The sequence below is a fragment of the Dasypus novemcinctus genome, chromosome 2 (assembly GCF_030445035.2).
Source record: "Dasypus novemcinctus isolate mDasNov1 chromosome 2, mDasNov1.1.hap2, whole genome shotgun sequence".
NCBI lineage: Eukaryota > Metazoa > Chordata > Mammalia > Cingulata > Dasypodidae > Dasypus > Dasypus novemcinctus.
The window spans coordinates 147,369,774-147,386,384 of record NC_080674.1 but is presented as its reverse complement, the minus strand read 5'-3'; the positions used below and the strand labels follow the sequence as shown (position 1 = coordinate 147,386,384).

The window sequence follows — 16,611 nt, the reverse complement described above, 5'->3', positions numbered from 1 at the left end:
GGAGAGCTGCCCTGTGCAAAAAACACAGCCCATTCAGGAGTGGTGCCGCACACATGGAGACCTGATGCAGCAAGATGATACAACAAAAAGAGACACAGATTCCCAGTGCCAAGAATGCAAGTGGACACAGAGCAGACAACGGGGGTGGGAAGGGGAGAGAAATAAAATAAATCTTTAAACATAAATGTTAACTAATTTTTTAAATTAAAAAAATCAGTTCCTCAGTCGCATTAGCCACATTTTAAGTGCTCAATAGCCACAGGTGGCTGCCTTATTGGATAGAATGGATAGAGAACATTTCCATTATGTTCTGTAGGACTGTACTGCTCTAGGCCCTTTAAGAAAGGTCAGCAGAGAAAGACAGTCTTGCCCTCAAGGACACGAAAACAGATGCAAGGAACAAGGAAAGACAAGGCTACCAGTGAAAGACCCACAAGATATTTGTCACGTCAAATATCCAGCTCAAATAGAAGCCCCTAAGGAGCTTCAGGGAGCAGCCTGTGTGGCTCACCTGAACTTTCAGCTTCCCTTCCTGGTCACTGATAACATTTATTCCAAACCCCTACTTAATATAGTCATTTCCTACTTGGGGGTTCAAATTCCATAAATTTGTTATCAATTATGTTCAACCAAAAAATGCAGCAGAGCATCATGGTTACAAACAGGGACTCTGGCATCAAACTGCCTGTGTCAGTGTCCTGGTCCACTGCTTTACCAACTTGGGTAACCTTCAGCAAGTTATTCATTCTCACAGGCCCTTCATTTCCTCATCTGCAATATGAGGATAATAGAACCTACTTTGCAGGGTTGTTACAAGGGTCATATGAAATATAAGTGTCCTGAAATAGCAAACTCAATAAATACTAGTTCTGATTTTCCCCAAGTGTAATCTTATTTGGGTTTCAAAAACCGTCCCCAGTGTTCCCTCCTGTATGTGGGGATTTGGTACACCTGTGTGATCAGCTTATCCCTCCCTGCTTTAATTTTAGAACCCTCCTCCTGCCCCACTTCGGCCCTCCTAATCTCTTCAGGTTCTTTAGGGCCCTGACATGGTGGCTCATGGCTCCAGTGTGCTTGTGCAGAGCCTGGTATCAGAGTTTGAAGACTGTTATTTTGGGGAGGCCATTCTGTTTTCCTATGACCTTCCTTCATTGCATAGGCTCAGGTCTCTTAAGTACTAAGTGTGTTCTAGAGGAAAAGAAATTTGGAGATTAGGGTGGAGATAAGAGGCAGGTGAAGGCGAAGCTGCTGGGGTTTTGCCTTCTGGCTCTTGTAGTCTAAAAGGCCCAGAGAGAAGGCTGAGGGCTGGTGTCTAAGCTGGGCCCTGCCTGCTCCTCAGGACTAGGTAAAAAAACACATGATACAACGAAAGTGCAAATTCCCTATAAACTTCAATTCCTAAAGGTTGTTTGAGTGTCCCCTCTCCCCTGGAGGCACCTTTAAGAGGCGGGCCCCACCCCTGCGGACAGACGAGGCCCCGCCTCCCGTTGCCAGGGTGCTCTGTGGCGTCTCGTTCTCATTGGTGGGCCACAGCGGGGAGGCGCCCCGCGGAGGCCATTTCCAACGAGCTGGCGGGGGCGAAAGATGGCGACGCCCCTCGGGTGGTCGCAGGGGGGCTCAGGATCGGTGTGTCTCGCCTTCGATCAACTGCGGGACGTGATTGAATCTCAGGAGGAACTGATCCACCAGTTGAGGAACGTGGTACGCAGCCCGAAGAGCTGGGCAGAGGCTGGGCTAGACGGCTCGCCGGTGGGAGCAGGCCAGACCGGGCTCCATGAAAGGGGCGTGGCCAGGGCACGTTTCTCCTGGCGTCATCGAGGAGGGGCCCGGATGAGTTCTGTCTGGCGGGGGTGGAGGCAGGGGAAGGGCGGAGATTTTTTGAAAATCTATCAGGGAATTTTAACTGACACCAAGCATGGCTCTCTTCTCTCTGCTTGGTTGCCGGAGGGCCTGCTAGATATTTTCCCATCCATTCACTGAGGCTCAGTTTCCCCATTTTTAAGGGAGATGACTGCGCTGACTTCCCAAGGCCTTCGCGTGCAGGCAGAGAAACTAAACATCCCTTCTAATCTGGACACTTCCCCCTCCCCGGCGCAGAGGGGCAGTGCCATGTAGAGTGCAGTAAGCACCGAGTTGGCCCTTTCCCATGTTAACTCTATAGGTCTCTGACTTTTCCCGTTTCTACTCCCAGTTCAGGCAGCAAAGCATGGGAGCTACAGATGACCTGAACAGGCCGTCAGTAAAATCCTGGCCAGTTGGCGTTTTCCTGTGTTTTGTTTTCTATATTAGAAGGGATTAGAAGATTGGGATGTATCCTCATCTCAGGAATAAAGCCAGAGTTCACATATATTCCTCACTTTAATGGTTCTAATTTAGAAACAGTTTTCCCTTCTGAGAAATTGGAGGGGGCAGGGCAAGGAGACACATGCCCTGTGTGTACTCTAATTCCCTGATTCCACAAGCCCTGTGTGTACTCTAATTCCCTGATTCCACAAGCTGTGTTCAGCTCTAGCCTCTGGATTACTTTCAGTTCTCTAAAGGTGCCCCAATCTTTTCTCTGGTAGGAGGCCTTTGCACGTGTGCTCTCACTGTTTGGAACACTTTTCTCTTCCATCCCTCTTCTGGCCCACTGCTGCTCAGCAGTCTGATCTCAGCTCTGGGGTCCCTCCTCTGCAAGCATTTCCGACCCTCAGGCTGGGTCAGGCGCCTCCTCTGGGCGCCACAGCCCTGTGACTCCCCTTGGCAGCACACACCCCTGTTAGAAGTACCTGGTTATAGGCTCCCTCCTCTATGAGACTGCTTGTTCCTTGAGGACAGAACCCAGAGTTGAGGCTCAGTTCATCTTGGGAACTGAATCTCCCTTCCCAGGGTCTCATTCTCATCACCGGTGCCCTGGGAATCATCCCGTTATCCCTCTTTGGTCCTGGTCCCTAGAAGACACCCTGCCCACCCCAGACCCAGGCCCTCCCTCAGCCAGGCTCTATTGCAGATGGTTCTCCAGGATGAAAATTTTGTCAGTAAAGAAGAGTTCCAGGCAGTGGAGAAGAAGCTGGTGGTGAGTAGTGGCCTACACAGGTTCCTGATCCTCCCGCATTTCCCAGGGCCCTTGTGGTTGGGGAGAGTAACTGAGTTCTGGCCTCGGAGAGCCTCCAGCCCCAGCAGTGAGGCCTTACGGAACCTGGCTTCTCTATGTAAAATGGGGCTGGTTAAAGGAGCCTGGAGAGCCTTGGGGGCTTGGAGTAATGAGGTCACTGCTGCTGCCCCTGCAGGAAGAGAAAGCTGCCCATGCCAAGACCAAGGTCCTCCTGGCCAAGGAAGAGGAGAAGTTGCAGTTTGCGCTTGGAGAAGTAGAGGTGCTGTCCAAACAGCTGGAGAAAGAGAAGCTGGCCTTTGAAAAAGCGTGAGTGGTGTGGGTGGGGAAGGGCAGGTGAAAGTTTGAACGTCCTGAATGCCTGCCAGCCCGCCCACCCGCCTGTCTGCTCTCCACCCCCCACCCCAGGCTCTCCAGTGTCAAGAGCAAAGTCCTGCAGGAGTCCTGCAAGAAGGACCAGCTCATCACCAAGTGCAATGGTAGGCGGGAGGGCCGCACCCCGCCCCATGCTTACATGCATGGGCTCTTCCCTAACAGCCCAGTGCCTGTGTCCAGGGCAGGGTTCCACCCCAACTTCTGTCCCCGGCTGAGGATACAGGCAGGCCCAGGCGGGCCACACCTTCGCAAAGGCCCTCAGGGGCCAGGGAGGCCCCGGAAATGAGGGAAGCAGTCGGTGTACAATATTCTTCACGGCCATAAAGAAACGGGCTCGCTCCCATTTTTCTTGAAACCTACAACCTTCTTAGTCCACCTTATTTCCCCCCCCACTTTTGATGGGTACTAGAAATAGTTGTACTTTTCTTATGACCATTGTAAGAGGAACAGGGCCAGCTCCTCTTTGTCTGGGACCCAAAAAGGAGAGGAGACTGTGGGGACATGGAGAGCCAAGTCCTCTCTCAAGGGCTTAAGCGCTTTGCTGTGGGAATGTGGGCCCAGTGTCTTTAAAAAAGAAAGTAGAAACCAGATTTTGACGGAAACTTTTTTGATTTTCTTGGTGTTCACTGATTTAAAAATTTTAGAAGCACTGCGTAGGCCAAGTAGAACATGTGTGTAGGCCACCAGTTTTCAACTCCGCTCTGTGCAGAGGCCTGCAACCCACTCATTGGCTTTGGTTGATGCCATGAGTTGTGGGGCACTTTCAGAGTCAGCTGCTCAGCTTCTCTAGACCCAGGAACCCCTTTCATTCTCCCGAATGCTAAACTCCCGTTACCTAGTTTTAGAAATAGATACGAGTGTCAGAGGCACCACCTGCTTCGTTAACTGTAGTAGATCTCAAGCAGACCAGAGCCCAGAGCCCAAGCCACAGGAAGTTCAAGGTCCCTCCTGGTGGAGTTCCCACCTGGAGCCTTGAGCACCCCCCCACCCGCCCACCTGGCCCTCTCCCTCGGGCCACTCTCACTGATAAGGGGCCAGCAGACAGTGTCAACCGTGCCAGTGAGATGCCAGGCCTCACGGTCCCCCCCCAGCCAAGGGCTGCAGCCAGGGTCTCTGGGGACCCAGCAGGCAGCCACTGCCTCCGTACCCAAGGCCCCTCATCTGGTCCTTTCCCTCTCACTGGGCATCCCCTACCTCCCTGAAAGGAACCAGGGCTTCTTTCCTGGTGGAGTGGGAGACATCCTCTCTCTAGGGCCCTTCCTACAGAGATGAGCCGAGGCCTCAGGGCAGGGTCTGCATGCGGAAGGTGTGTGTGAGTCTTGGGGACAGGGCCTGGCTGCTTCACCCCAGAATGTCCTGGACCCCTCCTGTGGGACCCAAGGCCTCACTGGAGCAGATCTGGTGACCTGAGACTCATGCTGGCCCGTGGGTCCCTCCAGCCCCACCTTGCATGGTTTGGGTTTGATTCTTTTTTTTTTTTTAAGTAGTTCTTTATCTTCTCAAAAGGATTTTTCTAACCGTTCTCTCATTTGGGTGCCCCAAGCTATTGCTTTAAAAGATTCACACAAATTTCTTACTCTTTTTCCCAAAAGAATTCTACAAACAATTAGACCAGATGAGCTGGATGACCTCAGACAGGGATGTTCAGTAGTCCTGGGCGCATGACCCGAGGAACTCATGTTCTCATTTCTTCCCTGCTCCTGGGTCTCTTTTCTCTTTTCTCTTCCATGCCTTAACTTTTTACTAGATCTCCTGTTGTGAAATCTTAAATGCTTCCACCTTTCTGCATTTTCAGAGCTTGTGTTCTTGTTAGTTCATCTTTTTTTTTTTTTTTTTTTGAGGTATCGGGGCCAAGAATTGAACCCCAGACCTTGTATGTGGGAAACCAGTGCTCAACCACTGAGCCACATCGGCTCCCCTAATTAATTCATCTTCGTCCAACCTTTGAAGACAGAGGGATTTTCTTCCTGTGAGGATCAGAACTTTCTAGGGCTTCATGAGGGGCAGGTTATATAAATGTAGCACCCACCTCCACCCCCAGATCCCTATACCCCCTTGGAATTTGACCTAAGACACAAAAATCATCCTTACATCTAAAGAGCACCTAACTGGGGGGTAAGCTTTGCCAGGCTGTCATGACTGGCTCCCCCGACCCCACTGTGGAATGCAGATTGTGGCTGTCTTTGTCCTCATATTACAGATGAAGGAACAGGTCAGAAAAGGGAAGCACCTTGCCCAAAGTGGTGATACTCTCTCATCAGTATTCGCTGCATTGAAATATAACTTGTTCATTGAGCCTCAACTTCCTTTCATGAACTGCCTCCTTGAAGGCAGGGACCCTGTCTTCTCCCACCATTCCTGAAGCCCCAGCGTCCAGCGGCCCTCAGTAGGTCAGGTTGGATTGAGGTGACTGACCATGTGATGTTTCTAAGTCCTAAATCCCCAGAGGACATTCCATTCATTCCAAAAATAAATTTATTATGCACCTACTATCTGCCAGTCACTGTTTCAGGTTCTAGGGATATAACCGTGAATAAAACAAAGATCTTTGTCCTCATGGAGCTTACATCCTAGTAGGGGATAAGACAAATGGGGAATACATATGTAGTATATTAGATATAAGTACTAAGAAGAAAAGTAAAGCAGGAAAAGGGCTAGGAAGTATGGGGAGGCATTGTAATTGTAGACCGGGGAAGGTCTCGCAAGGAGGTGACCTCTGTAAAGACCTGCAGGAGTTGAGGGCAGGAGCCCGTCATCTTCTGCCTTTGGGCAGGACTGCCCGCCTCTCTCCAAGGGCTTTCACGTACCCTCATGCGGGTCACTGGTCCAGAATAGAGTTGTGGTGTCACCGACACAATCATCGGACATCCCGCCCCCCCACTCCTCACCCTTTGAAAATTCCATAATAAATTCATTCATACAAAATGTTAGCAACTATTCGTGGAGAACCTTCGGGCAGGGGGGATCCAAGTTCTGAGAAGACCTTATTTCAGGAAGGAGCCCGTGGGATGGGGAGCCACCCCTCCTCCCTGCCTGTCTCCCCACAGAGATTGAGTCTCACATTATAAAGCAAGAAGATATTCTTAATGGCAAAGAGAATGAGATTAAGGAGTTGCAGCAAGTTATCAGCCAGCAGAAACAGACCTTCAGGTGAGGGGTCCAGGCCAGGCTGGGGGTTGTGATGGAAGTGGGAGCCAGACCTCCGGCCCCCACCCTCGCTGTCCCCAGCCCACACCCAGCCGGCTCCATTGCAGGAATCACATGTCTGACTTCCGGATCCAGAAGCAGCAGGAGAACTACATGGCCCAGGTGCTGGACCGGAAGCATAAGAAGGCCTCAGGGACGCGTCAGGCCCGGAGCCACCAGCGTCCCAGAGAAAAATAAAGTTGTAGTTGCTCTCCTGTTCTCTAGCTCTAGTGCCCGGCCTCTGCCTTCTCTGCTCTGGAAGTCCCCAAACCTGCCCTTCCCATCCCTGTGGGTCCTTCCCGGGCCTGGCCAGTGGCCTGTCTCCCTGGAAGGGCTCAGGGAGGAGGCAGCAGGCATTCCCCTCTCTTCCTCCCTGCCTGCCTCCTGGGCTTGCCAGGCCTAAGGGAGAATCCAGTTACCAGGGACTGGGTGGGGGACAGGCCTTGGACCACCTCCTGCTGGCCTCCCCTGGGCTCCGAAGGGGATGCTGCTCAAAGCCTGCAGCCTATAGCCTGTTTCTTCCCTGCCTCCCTTGAGTTGTAGTGGAGGCCGTGGGTGGGAGGAGCTGGGTCGTCGTCGTCTAGAAGGCTTATGGTATTTAATTTCTCCCGTCGCTAACAGCCCTGGTCATCCCATTAGCACCCCACCCTGTTCCCAGTGCCCTGGTAAATTTAACTCTCCCAGTGTGTCTGCAGAGCAGGAAGAGCTGTGCGTGTGTGCGTACAGGGAGCGTATGTGTGTGTGTGTAGCCACACCAGATCAAAGACTTCAAAGACATTGGGTTCCAGGAGCACAATAAAGTTGGAAAATCTGTTTCTATCACATAACAAGAATGATGTTATAACCTAATAACACATTTGCACCTTTTTGCACCTCCTCAGACAGAAGCTGATCAGTCTCCGCAAATGGGAGGAAGGGAGAAGGAAGGTGCTTTATCTATTTTTAAGGTGGGGAAGCAGTCTGGGGAGGGGCCCCGATTTGCTCAGCCTGCACAGGCAAGGCTGGCTGTGGTGGACAGGCTTGCTCCTCAGAGGCCATCGCTGATGGGACCCTAGGTGATGGTGGGACACATCCTGCCATGGGACCCGCTTCCGGCTGAGTCAGATTTGTCTAGTCTAGCCTCTCATCAGTGTGAGGGTGGTAGCACAGGAACGGCCAGTGCTCTGCGCCAGGGCCAGCTGGGGCCTGAGTCATAGCAGGACCTTGAGAACAGAAGTTTAAGGCAAGTGGTGCCCACTGTTTTAGGACAGTGACAGGTGGTGGCTGTCCCACTCCCCCCCATCCCCAGGGCAGGTCCTGAGGTGGGGGCTGGAATGAGGGCCTAGTGAGTATCCCTGCCTTAGGGGGGCTTTAGAGAGGGGATCACAAGCTACCCCAGAGGTTCTCAAGGTACCCACATCGGCAGCTAGGGCTTGTTCTGGGTGCTGAGTTAGCTCGTCGAAGCTAGAGCTGTCCATTCCATCCCCTCCCAGTGGGTCCCCAATGGGTCCAGCCAGGTTCAGAACCTCCCTGCGCCCTTCAGGACACCTTTTGTGGGGGTGGGGGGTGGGATCCCTCCTTTAATGCTCTTCTCTCGATCCAAGGTGGGGCAGGGAGTGGCTGGACTCTAGGCAGGTGGTGGGTGCTCCCATATGAGCTCTAGCCTGGGTAGGGGTTGGGAGGGCTGGGTGTAGGGATGTCCTGCAATCCTGGGAAGTTGCTGGGGGCTGAGAGGAAGACGAAGTTGCTGGTAAGACTTGAGTCGCCTGGCCTGCTGGGCTGCTTCCCTCTCCCAGGCTCAAACCCTGATCCGCAGGCCCCAGTGCTTGACCTCAGTTCCCTGTTGGCCTCAGTTTCCTCCCCTGTAATCGGTGGAATTGAGCCTAGTCCCTGGCTCCAAGTTGGACACCTGCCTTCCCCTCACCTGTCAGCCAAAGCCTGCAGGCCCACCCCAGGAACAGGACGGGGTTGGTTCGGCGGAGAGGGGAGGGCAGGTCGCTTCTGCTGCCCACGCCGCTGGCTGGGGAGCAGACACGGCCGCTTTAAGGCGCGGTGACCCCACGGCATCCGCGGGCGGGGCGGGGACAATGAGGGCGGCGGCGGTCCCCGCGGAGGCGAGCGCGAGGGAGGTAGTGCGCGGCGCCCGGCCCCACCATGCTGACCGCGCTCGCCCCGCAGGCTCTGCCCGGGCTCTTGGGGCGGCTGCCCGCGGCGGCCGCACAGCGCCAGGACTCCTCCGGGTCCTCAGGCTCCTACTACACGGCTCCGGGCTCTCCAGAGCCCCCGGACGTTGGGCCGGACGCGGAGGGCCGAGAGAGTTGGCCCTGGGTGGCCCCAGAGCAGGGGGCGGGCGCGCAGCCTCGCCTGTCCATCAGCGCCCAGAATAGCCGCCAGCGGCCGGGGCCCAGCTCGGGTTTCCCGCGAGGCCGGGGCTCGGGCCCGCGGCCACCCCAGCCCCAGCTGCGCACGCTGCCGTCGGGGGAGATGGAAGTCATCTTCAGCGCGGGGCCGCTGTTCAGCCCCTCGGACGCAACGGATCGCGAGGTGCAGCAGCTCACGGCGCCGACCTTCCGCAGCTTCTCGCCTCCCGGGCCCACGACTCCCGCTCTCGCCCCACCGCACTCCCAGGACCCCGACTGTGGCTCCCGCTGGGCCACCTACCTGGAGCTGCAGCCCCACGGGCCGAACCCCAACGCACCAGCGCAGTTTGAGTGTGTGGAGGTGGCGCTGGAGGAGCGCGCCGCGCCCGCCAGGCCGCGGACTGTGCCCAAGCGTCAGATCGAGCTGAGACCCCGGCCCCTGAGTCCTCCGCGGACGGCAGAGCCGCTGCGCCCCCGGCTGCTCCTGCGCACCGGCTCCCTGGACGAGTCGTTAGGCCGCCTGCAGGCCGCCGCGGGCCTCGTGCAGACCGCGCTGGCCAGAAAGCTGAGCCCCGCGGCCCCTGCCCCGAGCAGCGCCGCCTCCGGGCCCTCGGGGCGGCCGGAGCCTGCGACCCGGGAAACGGCCCGCAGCGCCCGAGGCGTCCAGGAAGAGGCCAGGTCTCGGCCACCCCGCGTGCACGATAGTTCGCTCTCTGCCAGAGCCCCAAAGCCGTGGCCAAGCCTCCGCGAGCGCGCGATTCGGCGCGACAAGCCCGCGCCGGGGACTGAGCCTCTGGGCCCCGTTAGCTCTAGCATCTTCTTGCAATCAGGGGAGAAGACCCAAGAGGTGCGCAATCCGGAAACAAAGACTCAGTTCCCGCGGGAAATCCCTTCGAATCGATCCATCCGGAGGGCAGAGAGCCCAAGCTTCGAGACTAGGGTCCCCTGGGACGTCCCGAATAGGGCCGTGGTGCCGAGGAGCCCTTCTCAGCCGCAGGGGGCTGCGAATGGGATCGCGCGGGGACCTCACCACTCGTTCCCGCAGGCTCCGTCCCACTGGGCTGTCGGGAGGGCGAGGAGCCCGTCGTTCCCCGAAGCTCCCTTCACACCGGAAAATGGGAATCCGACTGTCGAGGAAACTGTTAGCGGAAGGAGCCCTTCCCCTGCAACCCTTTCCCAGTGGGATCAGGGTGTTGCCAGGACAAGAAGCCCATCTCTCGAAGCTCCTCCGTTCCTTGCGCATCAGGCAGTCGGGGGTACAGCAGGGGACAGAAGAAGCAGGTCCCCGCCGGCCTTGTCCCCGTGGGAAGTTCCAGACCGTCCTCTTGGGGAACCGTGTAGTTTATCTCCCCAAAAGATGTGGCATCCCACAGTGCAAGACTCATCGGTAGCATCTACGCAAGGTCTGAATGGTGCAGCTCAGGAGCAGAGGGCGGCGTCTACACCATCTACACCAGGGACCCCGGAGCCCACGGAGGTGCAGAGTCCATCTACGCGGGACATCCCTGATCTTGCCTTCCCAGGCAGGGAGCCGTCGCCAGAGGTGGCTGCACCCGAGCCGTCCCGCAGTCGCCTCGCAGGCGCCCTTGACCCCGACGCGCGTCCGGAACCCTTGGGCCCTGGAGAAGTCGCCTCCGGACGCCCGCGAGTGGCCATTCCGCGGCCCTGCGACGTGCGCAAGATGGTGAAGACCACTTACGCGCCCACCTTCCCCGCGGGAACCCCAGGCTCGGGGCTGCCCGTGCCTCCTGCCGACCCCCGTGGAGAGGAGGGAGGCTCATCCGAGATGCAAGAGCTCCAAGCGCCGGGATCCCCAGCCCCGGCTCACTACACCTCCATTTTTCTCAAGGACTTCCTGCCCGTCGTGCCGCACCCCTACGACCTCTCAGAGCCGTCCCCCAACCCGGACACTGTCCCCCGGGACGCCTCGCAGCCCACCGGGGTCCCACGGCGGAGAGCAGAGAACAGCACGGCGAAACCGTTCGCGCGCACTGAGATCCGCCTGCCGGGTGCCCTGGCGTTGGGCCGCCGGCCCGAGGGAGCCCCGGGAGTCCGAGTGTGCAGCGCCGGAGGCGCGAAGAGGGATGCGGAGGCCCCGCGCCTGGTCCCCGAGGGCGAGGGTCGGACCAGCCCGTTAGGCGGCGCTCGCACCTCACCCCAGCGGCTCCCCAAAGCGCCAGCAGGGGCCCCGCCACCCCTTCTCAGCTCCCCTCAGGCGCACCCCAGCTCGAGCCCTGGGATAGCCCCCAAACCCGAGACACGCTCTGCGGCCCGCGAGCCCGCGCCCGCCGTCCAGCCGCCGCTCGGGCGGGAGCCCCCGGAGCCGACGGGCAGAGCGGCCCCGCCCCCGCCGCGCGCGGCCTCGGCGCCCCCCACCGACCGACCCCGCGAAGGCCCCCCCCGGGGGGCGCGCAGGCCACACGCGGCCGCGCAGCCGGGCAAGGTCCTGGTGGACCCCGAGAGCGGCCGCTACTATTTTGTGGAGGCGCCGAGGCAGCCCCGGCTGCGGCTGCTTTTCGACCCGGAGAGCGGGCAGTACGTGGAAGTGCTGCTGCCGCCCTCGCCCCCGGGGCCGCCCCGCCGCGTCTACACCCCGCTGGCCCTGGGGCCCGGCCTTTACCCGCCCGCCTACGGGCCTGTCCCTGGCCTCTCACTGCCGCCGTCCCCAGGCCCGCCGGCCCTCAGCAGCCCCCAGCCGCCCTGGGCCTCTGAGGCAGGGCCCCTGGACGGGATGTACTACCTGCCTGTGAGCGGGACCCCCGGCCCCGCCCCTCACCTGCTTCTCTGCGCCCCGCCTTCCCCCTCAGGCCCCTCCCAGCCCGGCAAGGGCTCCTTATTTCCCCTGGGAGGCCCGAGTACCTGGTCTTCATAGTGTCCACTGGTGGCCTTAGAGGTTCTGGCATCCAGCGTCCTGTTGTCCTTTCCTTCTGTCACCTCTTTCCCTGACCCATAGTCTTCCCACAGTCCATCCTGTAATCTTTAGTCGAGGTTACCTAAGAGAATGTATCTGACACCCCAGGGGCTGATGGAGCTGAGCTCAGGGAGAAGCTGCCTACTTCCCCTAGCAAAATTGTGTATCCTTTTCCCAAGCATAACAGGGTGTGGTGTGTGCATGTGTATATGCCAGCAAGCAAAGCAAAAGAAAATAGTAAAAGTGAGGAGTCCCAGAGCTTGTCCCCAGGAGCTGGCTTGAGGATGGGTCTGGGTTGGGAAGGCGGGGGAGGCAACAGGGAGTGGGAGCAGGAGACAGGGCTGCCCCCAGAGGAAGTGAGAGCTGCCTCTCTCCTTGAGGGTAGGCCCTGGTGGAATGGAGGGGGAAGGACTCTGGCCATCAAATCTGCTGTTCTTTGGGAGAGGATTTGAGCCTTGGCCTGCAAGTCTATGGGGAAGCAGGCTAATGCAGCCCCCAGGCCAGGCAGGGTCTGCGAGAGCTGTGGGTCCGTAGGTGGAGGTGGAGCAGGGAAGTCATGTGGAGAGCAGGTGTGGAGGGTCAGCCTGGGATTGGAGGTGAGGCGACTAGGGGTGAGGTGGGCAGAGGTGGCTGTCGTCCCCATGGGAGCCCTACCCCTCCTTCCACCCCTCAACCCCACTCTCCAACTTGGCTTCTCCTCCAAGCCCTCAGAACCGAGTTAGCTCATCCTGGGCCCAGGGGTGGGGGACAGGAGAGATGAGTCATCAGGAAGGTCTTATAGCAGGGGGGATTGTTGTCCTGTTGTCCTGGAGGAGCCTCTTGACCCCTCTGGGTGGGGTGGAGGGTGGGTTAGGGCTGACAGTGGAAGGGAAACCCCCCTGTGGGGCAGGCCAGAGGGACCTGCGGCCTCCTGGTTCCACCCCCTCAGTAACAGATACGGCCACCATGCCTGCGGCTGGTCACAGCTCGGATGGGGACAGGACCCGGAGGCTGTGCTCCAACTGCCTGGGGACTGCAGGAGCCTCTGGCAGGCCTTGCATCGGGGCTGAGGGGGATGAGGGGAGATGAGGAGAGACCTGCGGGATGGGAGTTGGTCTGTGTGGTTCTCAGCCTGCAGGGGCTGAGCTTTGCTGGCCTGGCCTGTGATGTGATGAGTTTGGGGAGGAGGGGAGTGCCAATAGTCGGGTGGCCTCCGCTAAGCTCCAGGCCTCTGGGTGTGTGTGTGGGGGGGTGAGGCAGGGACTCTGGAACGACCTGGACTGGAAGCCACGTGGGAGAACTATGGGTCAGGAAGGCCTGGACATCTCCCCTCAGCCAGTGACACCAACCACCCCTGGGTCCCTCACCTCATCCTGTGTGTGCAATAAATTGCTGACCTCTTGAGACATGATGGCTGAAACAATGTGTGTGAGGTGCCTGATTCCTGCCGCGTCCCTTTTTAGCTGTCCCCCCACCCCCCACGGTGCCCTCCCATGCCTGGTATGGCTGTGTGGAGGGCGCCAGGGAAGGATACCATTTGTGTCTTTGCACACGGTGGTGTTCCACCTCAGCGAGCTTGACACGCTGGTGGCCACCCCGGGGGCCTCATTCCTTCCAGCAACTGAGTGGCCGGTGGGTTTCGGGGTTGATCAGGCTAGCCTGGCCTGAGGTTTGTCACTTCTGCCTGAGTTCAGAGTCCTCTGCAGTAGAAAGTTGGCAGTGACCACCTCCCCCCCACCAGGTGCTCAGCACACTGTGTGGCACACGGCCAGATCCAGGACGTGGGAGGTATCGGCCTCCAGCATCCCTGCCCAGGGCCCGCCCCACCCCGGCCCCCGCCTTGCCTCATTGTTCCCTTCTGTGAAATGGGGCCGAGATGGCTGGAGCCAGGCGGTCCTGCCAGAGAAGGTGCACACGTGGCGTCTCCAGGGCCCGGGGGGAGGGCGCCGGACGGAGCATGAGGTGTTGCTTCCCCATTGGTCTGGGCCAGGTGTCCGGGGCAGCCCCACCGCGCGCACGCACATGCACAGCTGCACCCCAGCCAGAGTCCACGCTCCCCAAGCCCGCTCCGGAGGCCATGCCACTGCCACTGCCGCTGCTGCTGCTGCTGCTGCTGGGGGCGTGCGCCATCACAGGGCGCCCTGGGGACAGGGTCCCGCTCACCGCCACGGCACCACAGCTGGATGACGAGGAGAAGTACTCGGCTCACATGCCCGCCCACCTGCGCTGTGACGCCTGCAGGGCCGTGGCCTACCAGGTAAGGCAGCCCCTCGGCCCACAGTCCACTGCCCTGCCAAGACCCCTCCTCAGGCCAGACCCCTCCGTGTTTCCTGTCTCAGACCCCACCCCTGGCCTTTGAACCCTAACCTCCCACCCCCAGGCAGCAAGCCCCAGGTCAGACTTCCATGATAAATTGGCACCCACACCTCATCCAAAAACCGCCATCCCCCAGTTTGCCCATCTGCCTGATCAAGAGGCCAGGCATTCTGGGGCACCTCAAAGGGTCTTGGGATCTCAGGAAATCATTTATTTGTCTTCTCAGACTTCTCCCTTTCCAGGGCCATCTTAAGGTCTGAACTTCCTCCCAGTGCATGACCAGGGGTGCACTCGTGTGTACTCGTGTGCATGTGTGTCGCGTGCATGCATGTGTGAGGCCGTGGTCTGCGTGCACACACGCACCTGTGCTGCAGGTCTGTGTCTCCGTGTCTCTGCGTGTTTGTGCACATGGCCTGTAAGTACCAGCCTCTGTTGTTTCTTCCCTCGTTCCCCTTGTTTAAAATAGCATGTGCTAATGGGCAGAAGTTTCAGGGCAGGTGTGCCCTGGGCCTCTCCTGCCCCCGCAGCGTTTCCCATCCCCACCCCCATCCCAGGGAAGGGGTTCCGGCCTCAGCTGGCCCAGACCCAACTTGCAGGCTTCGGGGAGGGGCCACTGCGCAACTTGCCTCACAGGTGCTTCCTGCCCCAACGGCTCCCGGGAGCCGCCTGGGCGCCCACCCTCCGTCCTGTGCAGTCCTGAAGCCCTGGCTCCTGCTCCCTCCTTGTTCCAGATGTGGCGACATCTGTCAGAGGCCGAGGCCAAGCTTCACACCCCAGTCTCTGGGGGGCAGCAGGAGTTGAGCGAGTCAGCGTATACAGATGTCCTGGACCAGAGCTGCAACCAGAGCTGGCAGGAGTGAGTCACCTCTCAGCCCCTCCCTCTCTCCTCCAGGGACGAGCTGGTGGGTGGTGATGCCACTGTCACACAGCTCACACACGCTCCCCGAGGACTCTGGCCTGTGGTTGGGACAGGTTGGGGTGATGTCTGGGTGCCAGAGGTGGGAGAGCAGCCTCACCGGCTCTCTCTGGGACCCGGGATCCCGGGCTCCGCCTTATCAGGTCTCAGTTTTCTGTCAGAGCGATGCTGGGCACTGAGCTCTACAAATGCCTGTGAGGCGTTGTAGCCAACTCAGCTCCTCGTGGAGACGGGCCGCTCTCCAGCTGGGCTTCCACTAACGCTGCACCCCCCTGCTCCCCACGGCTACCAGATATGGGGTCCAAGAAGTGAACCAGGTGAAGCGCCTCACAGGCCCAGGGCTCAGCCAGGGGCCACAGCCCAGCATCAGCGTGATGGTCTCAGGGGGCCCCTGGCCCGTCAGGTGAGGACAAGGAGAGAGGGAAGGAGTGGGGCCCTCGGGGCCTTGGTTCGCCCCCCACCGCCGGCCCCTGTGGCTGGGTGGAGTCTGAGGCCCCTGCTCCTGCCGGGCTCCCTTAGGCTCTACGGGACATGCTTGCAGTATGTGGGGGAGTTTGGAGAAGACCAGATCTATGAAGCCCACCGGCAAGGCCACGGGGCTCTGGAGGCGTTGCTGTGCGGGCACCCCCGGGGGCCCTGCTCCGAGAAGACTCCAGGCACAAGAGAGGAGCTCTAATCCCACCCCTCCCGGTGTCATCAGCCCAGCTGGAGAGAGCTGGAGCTTCCTCTGGGCTGTCCCCTTTCCTTCCTGCAGGTTGGCCCAGGGGGCAGCGTGGCCATGCCCTGCTCTGCCGCTCTCCCTCCCTCCAGCTTTGGGGCCCTAGGGGCCTGGATGGGGACCAAGTCTTTTCCCCTCTGGATTCTAATAAAACCCAGTGGTCTTGACTCCTTCTCTCTGCAAAGGGTGCTCAGCATGGGGGGCGGTGGGTGCTGGGAGGACAGACATGGGTACTTCTGCTGATGTCCCTCCTACAGTGGGCCAAATACATGTCCCCACAACTTCCTGGAGGGAAGAACTATCTGTCATGGTTGGAAATGCGAGCGAGCTATCAAAGGCACATGGGACCAGTTAAATGCACCGTGAAACCTCAGGTCCTCAATTATCAAGAAAGAAAAGGAAAACAATGCAGGCCACCGTGTGGACACACCTACCATGCCACCTCCAAGCTACTCGTGCCCCTCCCAGAATGCTCTTCTCTCGCTTGGCCCACGTCCAGGGGCTGCTCACTTTCGAGACTCTGCCTCTGACCCCAGATGGCATGGCTGGAACTTGGGTGCCCGCCTGGGACAGGGTGGGGCAGGGTTCCTTGAACCAGCTGGATTCAGTATCTCCACTCCAAATCCTGCTCTCCCTAGTAGCTCCTCTGGCCTGAGACCCTCTCCCTAGAACAGAGCCCTGCTTGCCTCCTGGGTCTGAGAACCTGGAGTCAGGTGGGGTTGCCTCTTGCAGTTTCATTTATGGGTGTCTCTGACCCCACTGGCCCCTCGCATTCTCATC

The 16,611-nt window shown here is 58.8% G+C and overlaps 3 protein-coding genes across 5 annotated transcripts; all 3 read left to right on the top strand.

The window, feature by feature from the left end:
- The first annotated feature begins 1,537 nt into the window (after positions 1-1,537).
- Positions 1,538-7,488, top strand: SPATA24 (spermatogenesis associated 24). 3 transcript variants are annotated; one of them, XM_012519414.3, is made up of 6 exons: positions 1,540-1,701; positions 2,990-3,055; positions 3,270-3,400; positions 3,500-3,570; positions 6,460-6,616; positions 6,721-6,876. In XM_012519414.3, the coding sequence occupies exons 1-6, from the start codon at positions 1,585-1,587 to the stop codon at positions 6,848-6,850; spliced, it is 672 nt and encodes a 223-aa protein (XP_012374868.1). In that variant the 5' UTR covers positions 1,540-1,584; the 3' UTR covers positions 6,851-6,876. The 3 variants fall into 3 exon arrangements, with proteins under 3 accessions (XP_012374867.1, XP_012374868.1, XP_004477880.1); XM_004477823.5 differs by having other exon boundaries at positions 1,541-1,701; positions 6,514-6,616; XM_012519413.4 differs by lacking the exon at positions 6,460-6,616 and having other exon boundaries at positions 1,538-1,701; positions 6,721-7,488.
- Positions 7,489-8,706: 1,218 nt separating this feature from the next.
- On the top strand, positions 8,707-13,292 carry PROB1 (proline rich basic protein 1). The gene has a single exon (XM_004477822.3). It carries the CDS (start codon positions 8,786-8,788, stop codon positions 11,861-11,863), a length of 3,078 nt encoding a protein of 1,025 aa, XP_004477879.2. The 5' UTR covers positions 8,707-8,785; the 3' UTR covers positions 11,864-13,292.
- Positions 13,293-13,870: 578 nt separating this feature from the next.
- MZB1 (marginal zone B and B1 cell specific protein) lies at positions 13,871-15,998 on the top strand. The gene is made up of 4 exons (XM_004477820.3): positions 13,871-14,138; positions 14,929-15,053; positions 15,406-15,516; positions 15,633-15,998. Exons 1-4 carry the CDS (start codon positions 13,959-13,961, stop codon positions 15,787-15,789), a joined length of 573 nt encoding a protein of 190 aa, XP_004477877.1. The 5' UTR covers positions 13,871-13,958; the 3' UTR covers positions 15,790-15,998.
- The last annotated feature ends 613 nt before the right edge of the window (positions 15,999-16,611 follow it).

Bases quoted from the DNA above. Each gene is read 5' to 3' on its own strand.
- PROB1 (XM_004477822.3), top strand. From the start codon at position 8,786: ATGCTGACCGCGCTCGCCCCGCAGGCTCTGCCCGGGCTCTTGGGGCGG.
- SPATA24 (XM_012519413.4), top strand. From the start codon at position 1,585: ATGGCGACGCCCCTCGGGTGGTCGCAGGGGGGCTCAGGATCGGTGTGT. The intron at 3,056-3,269 runs GTGAGTAGTGGC...CTGCCCCTGCAG, and splicing joins CAGTGGAGAAGAAGCTGGTG to GAAGAGAAAGCTGCCCATGC. The intron at 3,401-3,499 runs GTGAGTGGTGTG...CCCCCACCCCAG, and splicing joins AAGCTGGCCTTTGAAAAAGC to GCTCTCCAGTGTCAAGAGCA.
- MZB1 (XM_004477820.3), top strand. From the start codon at position 13,959: ATGCCACTGCCACTGCCGCTGCTGCTGCTGCTGCTGCTGGGGGCGTGC. The intron at 14,139-14,928 runs GTAAGGCAGCCC...TCCTTGTTCCAG, and splicing joins GCAGGGCCGTGGCCTACCAG to ATGTGGCGACATCTGTCAGA. The intron at 15,054-15,405 runs GTGAGTCACCTC...CACGGCTACCAG, and splicing joins TGCAACCAGAGCTGGCAGGA to ATATGGGGTCCAAGAAGTGA.